Genomic DNA, 19,533 nt, shown 5'->3' on the forward strand with positions numbered 1-19,533 from the left:
ATTTATATTTCCCACCTCTCCCTGCAGATCGAGGTGGGATTACAACAATAAAAACAACATTACAACAATAAAAGCTACAGTATCTTATAAAATACACTCAGTAAAACAGTAACACCACTGCCAATACAATGCATTGACTGAGGGGCCATTCATACTACCTTTTACCCCAGTTCAGAAACTGGATTAAAAGTGGGAAGTTCATATTGGCCCTGATTCTTTAACACCCGAATTCGAGGTTTGCACACCCGTTGAGGGGCAAATGCCCCTTGGCACAGGTCTTTTGAAAGTGGAGTTTTACCTGTAACTTTTGAGAAAAACCAGGTCCCGGCAATTGTGAACTTGGCTCTGGTCATGTTCGGGTCAAGTTCAGGGAGGGAGGAGGGCAGAGGGCAGAACATGCCTCCTTTTTATCAGGGCAAAGGAGGAGGAGGAGGAGGAAGGAAGGAACAGGACGAAGGGTCAAGTTCAGGGGAGGGAATTAGGTAAGAGGAGGGCAGATGGCGGAACATGATGCCTCCCCCCTCGCAGGCAGCTTTCTCTCTCTCTCTCTCTCTCTTTGGAATTTTTATTTTTGACAGACTATGCAAATAGTTCTATAGGTTGATACATATACATATTGATATAATGTGTGTGCTTGTGCTACATTTCCCTTTCTGTTTGCTGCCGGCACGGCACCTCACTTTGCAAGAGGCTTTTTAAAAAAAAATATTTTTTTTGTGTGTAATACGCAAATGTTACAATGCGCATGTTACAAATGTTTCCCTTTCAATTTGGGAAATTGATACAATATGTGAATGCTTTTGCTACATATGTAAAGGCATTCTGGGGTTGCAGTCAGAGGGAAAGCAAAGCAAGAGGATGCAGAGATGGCATTCTGGAGTGAGGAATTATTATTATTATTATTATTATTATTATTATTATTATTATTATTATTATTGTGATGGGAAGAGGATGGCATGGGGGGGAGGCAAGGTCTTCGGAGGTATGACTGGGCTGGAAGCGAAGGAGAGGCTAGGGGCTGGCATGTAGAAACACATGACTTTGGGGGAGTCACTCTCTCTCAGCCTCAGGGGAAAGGCAATGGCAAATCTCCTCAGAACTAATATTGCCAAGAAAACCCCCAAATGGGGTCGTTTTAGGGTTGCCATAATCTGTAATGACCCAAATACACACAACACATACACATATACCTGGAGGTTTTTAAATTTGTGACAGAATTTGTCAAATTGCTGCGGCAGGTTTTTGTTATTTTTTTTAAAAGAGGGACACGCAACCCATTCCGTTGGCCAAGGCTGTAGAAACGTCACCTTTGAAGAAAGTGGAAGGAAATTTGATTGACACAAAGTAGGCTTCATTTTAAACCAACCACCCACACCGTACCACCAAATGTGAACATTCTGAGGGGTAAATGCCCTATTGAGGTAAAAGATATGGGGCAACTTGTTTCCTAGCAATTCGAGAGGAGGGACCCATGGTACTGACACAGTTCTATTCCAGGAGCAAATGGGCGATGGGAACGGAGCCTAAATCGTCCTCTAAAATTATACCATTAACAAATGGAGGGAGACATTTCTATTTACTCTCTTATAACAATTGGTGGATACGCCTGCTGGAAAGATCTGCTTAAGTTTCTTCGTAAAGCATCTAAGGTGGTGAGGAGTAACCATCTCCACTTCATCCTCGCAAGCCATTCCACAATTTAGTAGGGCTATGCAGTGATAGATTCTGTGGAAGTTGTCTGTTACTCTGGTCTTTACAAAACAAATGCCTCTAAAGTAAATTGTTCCCGATGTTCTGAAGAGTGTTGAGTTGGCCAGATGGTGTAGGGAGAGGTTTGTTCCCTCAATAAATCAGGCCCAAGCTATGTAGGGCTTAAATTGTATAACAAACAACACTATTGTACTCCCCCAAACTGATTGGCGCCAACGAAGAGATTTTAATAACGGTTAATGGTCTGCTACCTAGATGTTCCAACGTGACTACTCTGAGCTTGCACTCCATCGCTTAGCTATAAAGGTAGTCCCATATGAACTCATTACAGACAATCTAGATGAGGAGAGTATCAATGCATGTAATACTAACTACTACTGCTTCAATGTCCTTTTGGTTCGACAGTTAGAAAGATGCTTTTTTGGCATATCACCAAAGTTGTACCATAACCTAAATGTCACTCTGGCCATCATATCCACATGGGAGGATACGGTAACGTAAAGATGAGTCCAGGAGTTACTCTGGTGCCACAACAACAAAAAATCCCAGTATTAAAAGCCAGGCAGTTAAAGTTGTCAAACTGCATTAACCCACAGTTAGACAAGGCCTTAGAGGTAACTAAGACTATTGATTTCCTTCAGTCTTAAAAAAACTAGGGGTGGTTGATTTAAACCTTTAGCTTAAAATTATTTTGAAGAAATATTTTACCCTTTTCTAACTGTTTTCATATATATATATATATATATATATATATATATATATATAATATATATATAAACCAGCCTTGGGGGCCCTGGGAATGATAGAAAAATGCTTAAATATTTTTAAGCGCTAGTGTCAACGTATTCAAAGTACATCAGAGGTATCCAATGTCAAGGTTCTCTGATGCTGAGTAACTTCTGCAAAGCTATGTGAAGGATAGCAAACTTCCAGCACAACTGTGAACTTGCAATCTGGCCTTCAAACCAGCTCTGCACTGTGTGGAAGGGATAGTGGAACAATTCTTATTATGCGGGTCTCATCCATGTTCATGCAAAAGCATGCAGATTCCACACTTCCCTTCTTCCAATGTGAACAACAGAAACTCCTGATCAAGAAATCTTCAAAACTTGTGCAAAATTCAAAAATGCTCAGAAACAGCAAAATTCCATGCTCTCTCCAAGACTTGGTACAAAGGCACTATCACATGCCCATTAAACACTTGTAAAGGAGCAGGAAGTGTGTTCATCATCATAATCAACACATCACTACGCAGTTCCAAATGGATTGGCAAAACATCTGATGAAATCACAAGAATCACCAAAACAAAAAAATGACAAGACTCTTGGAATTTTGCACTCACATTTTTTTTATGGCGCTCTACATTCCTAGGAAGAAAAAGTCCAAAATCAAAATTTTCGATCCCAACTCTACTCGGTACACTGACAGTTGTGAACTGAGATGATAATGAGTGTGGTGATGAAATGATGATAATCTGACATGTGCATTTGTAGAAACCCGGGACAACCGGATTTGAGAACCTATCCCTAAAATCATATAACAAAGCAGATAATTTCCTTTTTTTAATCTGAAATAGGAGCCAACCACTTCTTAAATGCAGTCAGCATTTATAAGGGGAAAAATTAAACAAAAAAGTGAGCAATCATGATTTTATACTTTATTGTTCCAGAATGTTATCAAGTCTGTCTGCCCGCTGCAAAAAATAAAGCAGTTTGACACCACTTTAAGTCCCTCTCAATGCTAGGATTCTGGGATTTTTGTAGTTTTGCAAGATATTTAGCGTTTCGCTCTCAGAGGCTACTGCAACCAGTCCACATCACCCCCCCCCACTACAAATCCCAGAATCCTAAGCACTCACCCAGGTATAAAGTGATACAACTGTCTTATTTTACTTTTCTTCAGTGCAGATGCAGCCTCAAGTACAATCTAACAGAATAAGGCATTCCAACTTGTAAAAATGCACCTGTGCCTAAACCTGGATTTAAAAAGTAATAACAAAAATTTTCTTTGTGTCTTCTCACACTACAATAAGCTCTTCTGTCTACAATATCCACTTTCATATCAACTGATGCCAATTTTAAATTACGTCCTCAATCTTTCGAAAATAAACAAAGACCACAGACTTGAAGAACACTTTCATGTCACTTACATGAAATCAGTTTGCAATTAAAGCCTGAATAAAAGTAATCCTGCAATGCGCTAATAAGAATATTATGGCTTATTAACTTGGGATAACAATGTGGTAATAAAGTGGTTTGACATTTAACCATGGCTGAGATACAAAGGTACAAATCCCCACTCAGCCATGGAAACCCCGCGTGAGCTGACACAAGCAAAAAAAACCCTCTGAACAAATCTTCTAAGAAAGTTGCCATAAGCCGAAAAAATAACTTGAATCATAGAATCATAGAATCTAGAATCGAGAGTTGGAAGAGACCCACAAGGGCATCCAGTCCAACCCCCTGCCATGCAGAAAAATCCAAATAAAAGCATCCCTGACAGATGGCCATCCAACCTCTGTAAAAGACCTCCAAGGAAGGAGACGCTATCACCCTCCTGAGGAGTGCAGTTCCACTGTCGAACAGCCCTTACTGTCAGGAAGTGCTCCATGTTCAGTGGAATCTCTTTTCCTGTAGCTTGCCATCCATTGCTTCCAGGTCCTGTTTCTGGAGCAGCAGAAAAAAGCTTGCTCCCTCTTCAATGACCATCCTGTTCAAATATTAAACAGGGCTATCATATCACCTCTTAGCTCTTCTCTCCAGGCTAAACATCCCCAGCTCCCTAAGTCGTTCCTCATAGGGCATGGGTTCCAGACCTTCTCACACATTTTGTCGCCCTCCTTTGGACACGCTCCAAGTTTTCTCAATGTCCTTTCTGAATTGTGGTGCCCAGAACTGGACACAAATTATAGGTGGGGCCTGACCATAGCAGAAACAGTGGCACTATTACTTCTCTTGATCTAGACACTATACTTCTATTTGTGCAGCCTAAAGAGCATTGCCTTTTTAGCTGCTGCATCACACTGGTTCACTCTGTTCAACTTGTGAGTCTACTGGACTCGCTAGAGACCTCTTCACACTAGTGTTCATTCAGCCAGGTGTTACCCATCCTATAGCTGTTGCATTTTATTGTTTCCGCCCTAAGTGGCAATACCTTACATTTCTCGTGCTGAATTCAGTTTGGTTAGCTTTGGCCCAGCTTTCGTAGTCTATTTCAGGTCATTTTGAATCTTGATCCTGTCCTCTGGGGTATTTAGCTATTCCCCTCAATGTTGGTGTCATCTGCAAATTTGATAAGTATGCTCCCAATTCTGTCATCCGGATCATTGATAAAGATGTTGAATACACTGGCGCCAGGACAGAGCCCCTGTGGGACCACATCTGGTCACTTCTCTCCAGGATGAAAAAGAGCCATTGGTGGGCACCCTTTTGGGTTCGGCCGTCAAACAATTTATCACAATGACTTCCTGTAACCAGTTCATTGGTATCTATGCCCCCCCGACATAACTATATCTTAAGAATTCTCTCCATAATGCCATGTGGTGTTTGTCCAAAAGGATCTTTATCTTAGATATACGTTACACTTTTTTCATACATCCTAATAACTTTAAGAATATCAAATAATTTATTACTACATATGTCCCACACATAGTCCCTTCACTGATTCCCTCATTCATCCCGTGGCCCACATCTTATGTGTATGCGTTGAGGATCAACAGAGAATTCAGGGTTTTTAGTTTTAACTGCTTTTTACAAACTGTTCTCGATTGATATTGTGTTTATTATTTAATATGTTATATACTGTTTAATACTGTCTTAAAGGGGGGGAGGGATAAAGTTATTTTTAATGTCAATAATTTTAAGTATTTTACTGTTTAAAACCACCCGATTGGTTGCCAGAGGGCGATCACAATAGAATATTTTCATCATCAATCATCATCCATACACATCAATCATCATCATCATCATCATCACGAATCATCTCATCATCTACCAAGCTGGTTAAAGTTTATCAAAGAGGAATGTAGGTTTTCTGCATGACATTGTTCTCTGAAACCCAGTTGACTTTTTTTTGATCTATGGCATTGCATCTAGAACGTATGCGGTGCTTCACATGCCGAGACTCTCTTGTTTACATGTGAATGAAACTTGCTCCAGAATCGTTTTCAGCAAGTAACTGCTCTGACGATGAACAGACGTGACACTGGAGCTGAATTGTTGGGTCGGCTGTTCTATTTTCTCAGCGGGCTGGCGTTCCACCGTTTTGTGAAGAAGGGGGAGCAACGTGTGGCACCTACATCGGATCTGCAGTCGTGACCAGTAGGATCTCTCCTGTTTTGCAGGAGTTTTTATCAAGAGAATTAATGGAGGCCCAAGGTCTAGGCCGTCTCCCAATAATTTTACTATCTTTGCCAGTTGATCTCGTTTTATAGCCCGTTGGATGGAGTTCATGAGTTACATTGGGTGCCGACCTTAGACGATTAAATTGAATTCCTGTAGAATCTTCGTGTTTATGAGCATTTATCCAGTCTTGCATACTACAAAAACCCGATTTTGTCTCATTCCCTATGTGTCCGAGCTTGATCTCTCGTATGTCTTGGAGTGTATTCTGTCTTGGTAGCTTCACTCTTCTGGTAAATCAGGCCCCTATCCTGGCCTATGCGGCCAGCTCAATCTGTCAGTTAAATTCGCTCATCGTTTGAGGCAGTGTACCCTGTTTCGTTTTCTGATACTGTTATTATAAGTCGTTTTCGAGATACGAATGGAGCAATTTGAATAGTTCCAGAGTTCTAATATCCTTATATAAGTAGAACCGTTAAGCCTATTCTGCAACTGCGACGTTTCGGTCTTAAGCTTGTTTACCTCTCGCTTAGTCTGGAATCGTGTCTTCAGTTGTGTTAATCAAAACGGTTACGATTGTTGTTCTCCCTATCGATTAATTTTCGTCGCAGCGAAGATTGGCCTCCTAGCAAGTTGTTGAGATAGCGGTGAACACAGAGGGCTGTGTGACATACCCGTAGCGTACGCTGTGTGACTCGTCTGGTCGTTCTTAGTTCAATTCGCTTTTTAGCTGTAGACGAAAATATTAATAGTCGCGTAGGTTAATCGCTTTCCTAGATCTAGATTGATCATGGGCATGAATAGTGGTTCCTGGAACCATAAAAAGACCCCTTTTTAATTGTTTTCTTAACCTCATCTAGCAAGCTGAGTTCAATTATTTCTGTTGCTTTAGTTTATTTCTTGACTTTACCAATACACATAGCCTGCTATATTCTTTATGAATTCCTTTTTTGATGATTCACTTTTTCTCCCTATTTTCATTTTTAAATACATGTTCCGTTTCAAAACTCAGCTCAGTTGAAAGTTCCTTAGTCATCCATCCTATTCTTAGACACCTCCCGTTTTTTCTTTCTCACTGGAACTGTTGAAATTGTGCCTTCAGTATCTCCTTTTGAGAAACTCCCATCCGTCCTGAACTCTTTTCTTTTATTTTCGACCATGGAATCACCCTCAAACTTCTCTAAGTTTACTGAAACCAGTTTCGTCTCTAAAGCTAGGAATGCGTGTCTGACTATGCCTGGCTTCTCCTTTCCAGTATACAAACTCCAGGAGAACATGTCACTCACCTAATGATCCCACCACTTGCACCCCATTAACCAATCATCCTTGTTGGTTAGGATCAGATCAAAATAGCTGACCCCCTTGTTGCCTCTTCCACCTTTTGGACCATGAAATTGTCTTCCAGGCAAGTGGGAATTTGTTAGAGACCTTGAGGATTTTGCTGAGTTTGACTTCCAGCAAATATCAGGATATTTGAAGTCCCCATCACTACTACTTCTCTCTTTTCTGACTGTGTGGTCATCTGTTCTAGAAAGATATCATCCAATTCCTCAGTCTGACTTGGGTCTGTAGTAGACTCCCACGTAACATCCTTGTTGTTTCCCTTCCCTTTATTTTATCCAGATGCTCTCCACCTAGGTTCGTCTCTCATTATATATTTCTTCTTTCTAATCCAATGTTTATACCCCTCTATTTCCACATTCCAATCATGAGACTCATCCCACCAGTGTTTCATGATGCCTATTAATATCATATTGCTTTGTTGTACTAGGAGTTCAGTTCATCTTGCTTATTTCCCATGCTTCTGTGCATTAGTGTAGAGACACCGCAGACCTTGGTTCCTTTTACTTGCTGCTGCAAGTTTTTTTGCCTTCCCACTGTTGGGTCCTTGCACTGTTTTCCTTGTTTCCTCTATGTCGTTTGACTATTTCGCCATCCCTTTCGCCTTCCTTATATTGTCTCCTCCCCTCGGAACTCAGTTTTAAAGCCCTCCTGATCAAGTTCTTGAGACTGTTGGCAAAACATTTCTTCCAACTGGCGTAGATGCAACCCCGTCCGTTGCAAGAAGTCCCTCTCATGGAGCTGCAGCCCATGATCGAAGAATCCAAATCCTTCTCGGCGGCACCATCTGCGAAGCCAGTTGTTCACATCCACTATTTCCTCTCCCTTCCTGGACCTGCCCTTCAACTGGCAGAAGAGACGAGATGAAAAACTGTACATCCATTCCTTTCAGCTTCCTACCAAGCCCTCGTAATCCTTTTGATGTTCTGAAGGCTGTGTTCTGCAGTACATTAGTTCCCACGTGGACCAAAAGGAAGGGGTATTTGTCAGTAGGCTTGACCAGTCTTGTCAGCCCTCTGTCACATCACGGATCTTTGCACCTGGAGAACAACACACCTCTCGAGACATCGTCAGGCTACAAATCACTGCTTCTGTACCCCTCAGCAAGGAGTCCCCCACTACGACCACACGCCTCCTCCGAGGCTTAGCAGCGACTGTTTCTCTCGGGTGGGACTCTCAGGCTCCCCTGCTCTGTCCCTGAAGGCACACAACAACAATAACAACAAGCCTCATTACTTCAGTCTCCAAAAGTCCACCCCACGCTCTTTTCTGCTGCAAAGGAGATTTGCCAGATCATTTTTTTTTTTTTTTTTTGTGTTAATTCTAAGGGCATAGTAAGAAAATAACCGCCACCCACCAAACATAGAATCATAGCATCATATAAGATTTTCATACCAGTGCTTAGTGTGGGATATGTGCTGGTAAATCACCCCTAAACATTGAGAAAGCATGTGTGTGTTGAAAGCCTCATGTGTTTCCTCAATGTCACTGAATCTGAATGGAAACTTTGCATTCAGAGGAAATGCCCTCTCCCCAATATTTCAGTGATGCTGGAGAGGATCGATGATTCCCGACATTAAGAAGTGCATCAGGCTTTCAAATAGTGTACTTTCTCAATGTTTCACAGCAGCGATTTTACGAGTACTTAAGTGCTGTATGAAACTCTTCAATAGAGTTGGAAGATACCACAAGGGCCATCCAGTCCAACTTCCTGCCATACAGGTACACACAATCTAAGCACTCCTGACAGATTGGCAATCCAGCTGCTGTTTAAAAAAAAAAAAAACACCTCCAAGGATGGAGACTCCACCACTCTCCCAGGCAGCATATTCCACTGTCAAAAAGCTCTGACCATTAAGAAGTTCCTCCTGAGATTTTTGTGGGGGTTTTTCTAGCTATGTGGCCATGTTCTAGAAGTTTATTCTAATGTTTTGCCAGCATCTTTGGCTGGCATCTTCAGAGAATGCTAGCATGGAAGAGAGTGGAGTATACTATGTGATCCCTACATAGGGAGGAAGTGATTCCTTCATGTTAATCTGTGTATTGTTCGTTGTTGAATGGCAAGGCCTCAGAGTGGGAGGATATGCAAAGAGGATTAGTATCTGTTTAATTAGCGATCACTGTCTGACCCTGGGTGATTTTCATTTGCATTTTGCTGGCTCTTGATTTTAGTGTTTTTCAGGACTGGTAGCCAAACTTTCAACTTTAAGGGCTTAATCTTTCCTGTTGAAGTTTGTCTGTGTGTTTGTGGATTTCAATGGCTTCCTGTGCATTCTGATCTAGTAGCTGTTGGCATGGTCCAGAATTTCATTGTTTTCCAATAGCATTTTATGCCCAGGATGGTTTATAACATGTTCTGCTACTGCTGATGCTTCTGACTAACCCAGTCTGCAGTGTCTCTCATGTTTCTTGATTCGTGTTTTGGAACATGAAAGCCTTCGACATCACATTCCTCCTGAGATTAGGTAGAATCTCTTCCTGTAGTTGAATCCATTGCTCCTTGTCCTAGTCTCGGAGCGGTGGAAAAATAAGCCTCTTCCTCTTGATATGACATCCTTTCAAATACTTCAACATGACCATCATGTCCCCTATTAACTTTCTTTTCATCAGGCTAATTCCCAGCTCCCTAAGCCACTCTCATAGGGCATGGTTTTCAGAACTTTTCATCATTTTGATCGCCCTCCCTGGACACACTCTAGATTCTCAACAACATCTTTGCTGAACGGAGGTACCAGAACTGGACACAGTATTCGAGGTGAGGCCTGACCAAAGCAGAATACAGTGGTACAATCATTTCCATTGATCTAGACCACTATACAGGGTACCCCGGGTTAGAAATTAATTCGTTCCGCCGCGCTTTCGTAACCCGAAAATCTTCGTAAGGCGAAAAAGCCATAGGCGCTAATGGGGAAAAGCTGCGATTTCGTGCGAAATAGCGCCGAAAAGCACCAAAAAATGTCGTAACCGAAAATAACCTTCGTAACCCGAAACAGTTTTTTTAAAAATGGATTTTTTTTCGTAACCCGGAAATTTCGTAAGGCGGCGCATTCGTAATCCCGGGGTACCATGTACTCCTGTTGATGCAATGAAGAATCACATTGCCTTGTGGGCGGGGTGCTGCATCACGCCGCCAACTCATGTTCAGCTTGTGGTCTATTCCTAGATCATTTTCTTATGAACTGCTGTTTAGCCAAGTGTCTCCCATCCCAAATCTGTACATTTCATTTTTTCTGACAAATGTAGTAACTTACATTTCTCCTTGTTGAAATTCATCTTGTTAGCTTTAACCCTCTAATCTGTCAAAGTCATTTTGAATTTCAATCCTGTCCTCTGGGGAATTAGCAACCCCTCCCAGTTTGGTATCATCTGCAGATTTAATCAGCATGCTCCCTATTCCTTCATCCAAGTCATTGATAAAGATTTTGAATAGCATAGGACCCAGTACAAATCCCTGTGGCACTTCACTAGTCACCTCTCTCCAGGATGAAGAAAAACCACTGGGGAGCACCCTTTGGGTTTAGTCAGGTGTGATCACCATCAGCTATGATTACGGCACCACCAGGCTTTGCGTCGGCCTGGCCATGTACTAGGGTTGCCCGGGGGCAGCACGTCTGCACGCCCCGCAACCCTAGTATATGGTGGTGCTGTAATCATGGCGGCCTCCCATCTACACGGGGGCCGCCATGATTACATCACGCACGCGCCGCATCCAAATGCCATGGCACATGCATGATGTCTCTGCGAAACCCCAGGAGCTCCTTCTGAGCATGCACCTCGTTTCTGCAGCCACCAAATGGCTGCGGGAACAACGCCAAGGAGAAAGGGGCCAAGCGGCCCCTTTCTCCAATGGCTGCGGCTCCCAGGGTGTCCAGGGACATGAAGTCCCAATGACACCCCTTTTCCACACCACAGAGAAGTGGCATTTTGCCGTTACTCCGTGGTCCAGAAAAACTCTGGATTGGGGCCGCAGGGCTGCCGGTGAGGCTACCCTGCTCCCAACCCAGAGCTAAAAGGGGTGGGTGCAGGCCACCCCAAAGGGGCAGTATGACCTTGCTTCAGTCAGCCAATTACAAATCCACCTAACAGTAGCACTGTCTAGGCCACATTTTACTATTTTCTTTGCAAGAATATCACGGGGAATATAACAGGACCTAGCCCCAAATACAGATAATCAACTGTAAAAATGCTGCATATTCCTTCTCACCACTCCCTTCAACAAGGAGAAATTTATGGTTAGAATCAGTTAACCTCTCTCTTCAATATAAGAGTTCCCATCACCAGAATGAAGGTATTTCCACCCCACTCTACACATTCCCCAATATAACCTCACAATGTGCTGCAGAGGATTGGAAAGGGAAAGAGAAGAAGAGAAATGGGGAGGAGAGATGCATTCAAAATAAAAAGCAAATTATGGCCCGGGGCCAAAAGTGGCGTGCTGCCGCCTATACTAGAGGTTCAGGAGTGCACAGTAACCGCATGCTCCCAACACCTAGCGTGTAATGGCGGCAGAATCATGGCAATGTTCCATCCACACAGGCACCGCCATGATAATAAATAATAAAATAAAAGCTTTATTTTTAGCCCACCTTTCCAGGGATCAAGGCGGGTTACAGCATCTATAATACAAATAGTCAATAACATCCATAACAATTAAAAACCACAATAGCCTCAACATTATTAAAAACATCAATATAAAATGGCCTACAATACAAACAGTCATCCAGCTAGCACAAAGTGCAATAGTGAGGAGAGGAATGGGGTTACTTCAGGGATATTAAGGGTAGGCCTTATGGAAGAAGTACATTTTAAGCCCTTTTTTAAAATTGGTCCAGAGAAGTGGCCGAGCGGAGCTCGCTGGGAAGCGAGTTCCAGAGGTTGGGGGCCGAGATGGAAAAGGCCCTCTGCGGTAGTAGAATATCTTACTTCCGGAACTCACAGCAATTGCTTCCCGGCTGATCTGAGTGTGCGGGGCGGATTGTATGGAGAGAGGTGGTCCTCCAAGTACCCTGGGCCCAAGCCATGTAGGGCTTTATAGGTAATAAACAACACTTTGTATTGCGCCCGGAAGCGAATAGGCAGCCAATGATGACATAAGTACAGATGTCGCTAGGCGTCACTTATGTCACTGGTGCAACAATGGTGCTCACGTGATGTGCGCTGGGTGCCTTAAAAAGAACCTGTTTTTTTTCCAGGTTCTTTTTGGGGCGGAGAGATGCCGCACAGTTCAGCTACTGCAGCATCCCTCCAGAGGAAAACCAGATGCCTCCAGCCCACCCTTTTGGGGCAGCTACTAGAATTAATTTCTCTGCACCCAAATCATGACATCCTATCCTGACTTCAAATTGTTGTGGAAAAAGTGGGAAAACAGTATAGTTTTTAGTCTATATTCATTTCAGTTCAATCAGAGCGGCAATATTTAGATGATTTATCTAACTGACAGAATACCCACTCCCTCCAAAGACTTAGGCTCATAAAGAAGTGATCACAGGATTAAAAAAGTATGAATTTTCTTGTTGTACTAATGGGTCTCATGCTGAGCATCAGGCCATTAAACTCAATAAGGACTGAAATAACCAAAAAACAACATGTCCCCTTGTTGTTTTAATTCACACCATGTTTGGCTGGCTTGAATGATGTAACAATGGAACTTGTGTCACATAAAGTGTCTGACACTGTGACAAACTTAATGCAAGACATGAGCCATGAAAATAATTGTTGTATTCTTTGTCAAAGAGCCTGTTGAGATCTGGTCCACCCTGTAGACCAAACAGTGGCGATCTTGGTCATGGGAAAGAGAAATGAGAGATCTGCCACCAGGAAACCATTTCTGTAAAGAGGTCTTCGATTGTTCCTTACACAAGGTCAAAAAGACACAACCTTTTGTGCAACTATAAGTTGTATTGCTATAGTGCCCCAATAAAATCCTAGCCTGGGGTGGGCAACTAGTCAGGGGTTAAGATGTGAGACTGGTTCCCGCAGGGATGTTGGAGGCCACATGTCCACCATCTCTCAACCCAAATTGTACAAAGTAGAAGGAACCCAAATATGATCTGGGGGTTGTAAATGGCCATAGGATGCACTTTCCCATTCTTGTTCTACCCTAAGGCACATGCAACAACACAAAACTCACACATCTCCTCTGACTTATGAATCAGTGGATCCTGAAGTATTTTTCCCTACTATCTAGCCTTTAATCCTTATTAATCCACTTTCTGAAAGGTGCCCACCTCCAAGTACCATGCCAGCTTGACAGCATTTCCTCAAGCGACATGCAGGACAGTTCTTCCGACGAATTTTATCTACTATGCAGTCATTCCGTCCAGCACATAAATAGTTATGTTGACCTGTAAGAAAGTAAAGGGGAAAGAAAAGAGATTACTATACCATGAAGCAATCTCAACTGTAGCTTCAACAGATAATCAGAATTACCTGCCTTGAATCCCACTGTGGGAGAAAGGTGGGATATAAATCTTTGAAATAAATAAAAATAAATAAATTGAAGAATTATCCAGCCAAAATTAGAAATTTCTTAATCCCATTGATATTCATGGGAAATAAACTAGAGTTTAGAAAAGTTCCTTTTTGGACTACAGCTCCCACAATCCCCTATCCAGCATGGTTACTGACTGAGGGATCCAGGGAGTTGCAGTCCAAACAAGTAACCTTTCCATGGACTAGTTCCTTTGAAACAGTCACAGCTTATTTGGATAGTGACTCGATTCAAATAGTCAATAGTCAGCTTTTGTGTTGTCCATAATGCACTGTGATCAAACTGGTACACAAAGGAAATAATCATTATAATACATTAACAATATTGTATTAACTGAAGGACAAAACACCTAAAAGCATATAGGAAGTTTAAATGAACATAACACATACCAATAGTTCAGTTCACACGATATTCAGTATCAAGATTATCAGCACTGGAGTTGTATCAAGCTGTTCATTTTAAGAGGGATAGCAGTAAGATACTGCACCCATCCCAAATTTGGCATGGTAGATTTTCATTTCTTTTATTCTCTTTCACACCAGTCTTTTCCTGCATATTTCAGTGATTCCCTCCCTCCATGTGTGACTTCTTTGCAAAAAAAATCTGAACTATTTTTTTGCTCCCAAACATTTTTTTTTGGCAGAAAAACACCCTCTCCCAATATTGCAGTATTGTCTCAAATTGCGTAGGTAACTTTTTCCTCAAGAAAATGTGCAAATATTCTTCTCTCTGTTTCTTTTGTGAAGGGGAGGAATATTCAAACTTTCACAAACATGCAAAAAGAAACATATGTAACAAAAGCCCGGTACAGATGGGCCTCGATGCATGTCTTGATGACATGCAAGGGTTGTCTCAGGGCGTTGCTTACAGATGTCCCGCAACCCTAGCACGTATTCCGTACATCAAAATGGCAGTGCCCTGTAGAGATGGACGCTGCCATTTTGACATGACGGACGCTTAGTGCCTGCACATCACGGCATGATACTGATGTCACGAGTGTGCTATTGGCTCACTGTGGTGTCAATATCGTACTGCAAAAAGTACCCGCTTTTTGTGGGTTCTTTTTGCTCCGCGAGGAAGCAAAAAGCGGTCTGTACCGGGCTAAAAGATCCACAAGGTACTGTCTAATTAAAAAGATTGTATGTACAGCACTGTGTAAATGTACAGCACTATATAAATAAAGCTTAATAATAATAATAATAATGGTACTCCAAACCACCCAGTCTCAAATAACACAGTGAAACCGTCCTTCCCATGCTTATTCTAAAGCCAGTCCCACTGACTAAATTCCATTATTAAGAACACCTTTTCCCAACCTGCTACCCTCCAGATGTATTGAATTACAAATCCCATCACCCCCAGTCAGCACAGCTATTATAAAATGTTCTTATGCAACCATACTCTAAAGCAAAATCCACTGAACTCAGGGAGTGTCATTACCAGATGCGCTCTGGAAAGGGTAAAATGATGGCAGCCAAAGATCCATTTCTGCTTTACTGCCAAAGCTTCAGGCTTTAAAAAGAAGTTGTTAAAAAAACAGAGAGGGAGATGTATGAAACACAAGAAAATACTCTCCATGCCAGATTTCCGAGCACACATCTTCCTCTCTAATCATCATGTCCCTAATCATTCTGATTCTCCAATGTTTTCATTCCTATCCCTTTTGCACCTTTTCAACCAAATTGCCAAAGTGAAAGGAAGTTGCTGTTGTGTGCTGTCAACATGTTTCTGACTGCAAGGCAAACCTTTTCCTGGCAAGATTTGTTTGGAGGAGGTTTGCCAATGTCATCCCTGAGGCTGAGAGCCTGTGACTTGGCCAAGGTCACCCAGTGAGTTTCATGGCTGAGCAGGCAATTGAATCCTGGTCTCCAGAGTCATAATCCAACACTCAAACCACTACACCATGCTGGTTTTCGAAAGGACATTAGTATATGGCATATATTGGTTTATATCCAATTGGACACTAGCACATGACCACTAGTATAATGGAGGTTCATTTACCATCCCTTCTGTCCCCTCTGCAGCCCTGTGTCACCCAAAAATCTATTGTGGAGGTCTACACAGACCGACACAGATGTGTAATATATATATAATACACATGTAACCTGTATCTCACTTCCTAATATCACAAACTGTTGTTCGGGCTCAGAGACTCCTACATAGTACACATTTTGCTGTTCCATGCCTACAAGTAATTTCTGACTTATGGCAGCTCTAAGATGAACCTTTCACAGAGTTTTCTTGGCAAAATTTGTTCTGAGATGGTTTGCCATTGCCTTTGTCTGAGGCTAAGAGTCACCCTATAGGTTTCCATGACTGAGCAGGGGGATTTGAACCTTGGTCTTGCAGAGTCTTAGGTTGCTGCCACATTGCAGAAATAAAGCAGTTTGACATAAACTTTAACTTCCCTGGTTCAGTGAGATAGAATTCTGGGATTTGTAATTTTGTGAGATATTTAGCCTTCCCTGTCAGAGAGTTCAGGTGCCCCACCAAACTACAAATCCCAGTATTCCATAGCATTGAGTCAGGAAGGTTAAAGTGGTGTCAAACTACTTTATTTAGGCAGTGTGGCAGTAGCCCAGGCCTAACACTCAAACTACTACACCATACTGGCTTTCTGACCTAATACAAATAGAAATCATTAAGACTATCTCTACAGTAAAGCCTTAAACTAATGTAACTCAGGCCTGTTACAGACTGCCAAAATAAAGCTGCTTCAGGTCTCTTTGGAAGTATGCTGTTTAAATGATGCATGCATCCTAAGAATCCAGAAGCTGCACCAAAGCTGCACTCCAGTGCTTAGGAATGGAGTGTGGCTTTGGCGCGACCTCCGGACTCGTGGGACCCATGCATCATTTAAATAGCATACCTCCAAAGAGACCTGAAGCAGCTTTATTTTGGCAGTCTGTAACAGGCCTCAGTTTCATTGAGTCTTTTTGTAAGACTAGAAGCAGCATAAGCTACCAAGTGTCCTCCAGGCTAAAGGCTCAGGAATCATCATTTCAAGAACTAGAGGGCATTTTTATTCGGGGATCAAACCAGGTATTACCATCAACTCAACCATTACTTAATTTCTCTTTGATTACTGTTTCTGTATTCTTGATTAGATAATTAAATACAGCTTAAAACTGGTTTTTATTAATCCTTGAGTGTGTGTGTCTTAATAACACAAACCTGGGTACTTGAAAGCAAATTGCATGGCCTGTAAAGTGCCACGTTTCTCTGTTTTTCTTGTGTTGGGTCATATTAAACAGGAACAAACCAATCTGTTCCTGTTTAACATGACTCAACAGATGAAAAACTAGTATCTTATGGACTTTAACAATGCAGGGGTCACCATGACATTAGCAAAGTGTTATTATGATCAGCCAGTTGTTATTGGTGAACTGTTCTCTTACAGACATAGATCTCAAATGTATTTTTAAAACAAGCCCTTTACTACATAAAGTTGCACAAACTGCTAAGGGGAAGGACTCTTAAGCTATAGGAGCAGAAAGACTTAAATGTACAGTAAGAGAGATCTTCAATTTTAGTTAGGAAAAATATTTGCTACTCACATTTTACAACCAATGGTTAGCGTATACGACTAGAAATGGGTAAACCTGAGTTCCAATGTCCATGTAATAATAAGGTTCACTTGATGATCTTGTGCCAGGCTTTATCTCTCAGCCTATTCTACTTCATAGGGTTGTTGTGAGAATAAAAATGGGGAAAACATGTGTGCCAGACACAGAATGATAACACTGGAAGAGACCACAAGGACCATCCAGTTCAACCCCCTGCCATGCAGGAATACACAATCACTGTTTAAAAATTTCCAAAGAAGGTGACTCCACCACACTCCAAGGCAGAGTATTCCACTGTCAAACAGCTCTTACCATCAGGTAGTTCTTCCTAATGTTTAGCTGGAATCTATTTTCTTAAAGTTTGAATCCATGAAGCATGGGCCTGCTGGCTAGGGATGATAGAAGCTGCAGCCCAACATATCTGAGGTGCACCAGTAAGATGGGTAAGGATTTCATAAATGAATACTGACTTCATAAAGATGCTGGTAAATAAATACTCCCAAATATTGTTCCATGCATGGGACTCCAGTCCCAATCTACTTGGAAAGAGTTGTCTAACCACTAAAACATGTTAAAAGCACTGGCATTAGTGTCTAGAGGAAGTAATTTACATCCACATATGATTATCTCATACACCTTTAACTGCTTTAAAGCTGTGACAATTTTCCGGAGGGTAAACATGTTGCTCTGTTGCAGAGGAAAAAATGAAGTGGTTTGTGGCTTCTTAGACTGTGTCCAGCTACTGGTAAAATTATGCCAGTGAAGAGGAGGGAAAAGGCAGCAGGATCAATAGCGATGAAAGAAATAAGGCAAAACGTTGTTCTTCTTGTTGGATGAAGATGGCCCTGTCTCAGTGCAGCCTATTTTTTTAAGGTCTGACTTCCCAAGAGATCATTGGGGGCAAATGTCTGACTTCCCAAGAGATCATTGGGGGCAAAGTATTTAGGAAGGATGGCTTAGACAACTGCCTGGCAGGTGTGATTCCCTTTTCTGCAGCCTGAAATGGTACATAATGTTAGCATACTCTACCACACCATATATATATAAAAAAATCTATCATGGAGGATGACTGAAATTCATGACAATGACCTGATATGTATTTTGGGAACCACAATGTCCCAAGGTAGCTAGGAAGCACCACTGTCAAGGTCATGCTGAGTTATGCTAAACATGACAGATTCCTCTTTCCCAGATTTCCTATGGGAAAGAAATGCAAAATAAGCAGGTAGGAGGAATCTGTCATGTTTAGCATTTTGCATTTCCTATGGGAAAGAAAGATGGGATGCAGTGGCTTAGTGGTTAAGATGCCAATTCTGATGATTGGAAGATCAGAAGGTTGGCAGTTTGAGGCCAAAGTGCTGCATGATGGGGTGAGCTCCTGTCATTAGATACAGCTTCTGCCAACGTAGCAGTTTGAAAGCAGGCAAATATAAGTAGATAGATAAGTAGCACTTAAGTGGGAAGGTAATAGCATTTGGTGCAGTCATGCTGGCCACATGACCACCAGAGCAGTCCTCGGACAACGCTGGCTCTTTGGCTGAGAAACGGAGATGAGCACCACCCCCTACACAGTCAGTTATGATTAGACATTTATGTCAAGGGACTACCTTTACCTTTTATGGAAAATAAAACATCAGAAACAAAGGAATACATTTGTCAAAATAGACAAAAGACCAAACTCTATTTTCATTTGTTGAAGTCCTTCTATTTCCCATGCCTGTCTTATCATCAAAGGATTATTTCACATCACATTAACGCATTGATATCATGGTGCTAAAAATCAATACATTTCCAGACCAGTTTGCCCACTTCTTGGATAGATCATCAAACTTTTTGGGTATACAACACATACCCCGAGGGCACATTTTTGGACATAAAGTCCCCACCCATCCACCCTAATCATCTTTGCCCACTTTTCCTAGTGTACTCTTGGATATTGTCCGAGTCTTCAGTGGAGTTCTGTCTACTAGATTGGTAAATATACTTCCTCTTAGCCCTTAAACTTCCACTATCCAACTTTCAACATTTTCCTTGTGTGACTCTCGATAATGAATCCATCTTTATATGTAAGGTTTTCCCCACATTT

General features: G+C 41.9%; 1 protein-coding gene across 2 annotated transcripts in view; it reads right to left on the bottom strand.

Annotated features, from left to right (window-relative positions):
- The window catches only part of PGR (progesterone receptor), a 115,488-nt gene that overhangs the window by 52,582 nt on the left and 43,373 nt on the right, over positions 1–19,533 (bottom strand). For both annotated transcript variants that reach the window (XM_042457414.1, XM_042457413.1), the window contains exon 3: positions 13,619–13,735. In XM_042457414.1, coding sequence (XP_042313348.1) covers positions 13,619–13,735 — 117 coding nt within the window. The remainder of the gene's footprint in view (positions 1–13,618; positions 13,736–19,533) is intronic.

Source organism: Sceloporus undulatus, chromosome 3 (assembly GCF_019175285.1).
Source record: "Sceloporus undulatus isolate JIND9_A2432 ecotype Alabama chromosome 3, SceUnd_v1.1, whole genome shotgun sequence".
In the NCBI taxonomy this organism is placed as follows: Eukaryota; Metazoa; Chordata; class Lepidosauria; order Squamata; family Phrynosomatidae; genus Sceloporus; species Sceloporus undulatus.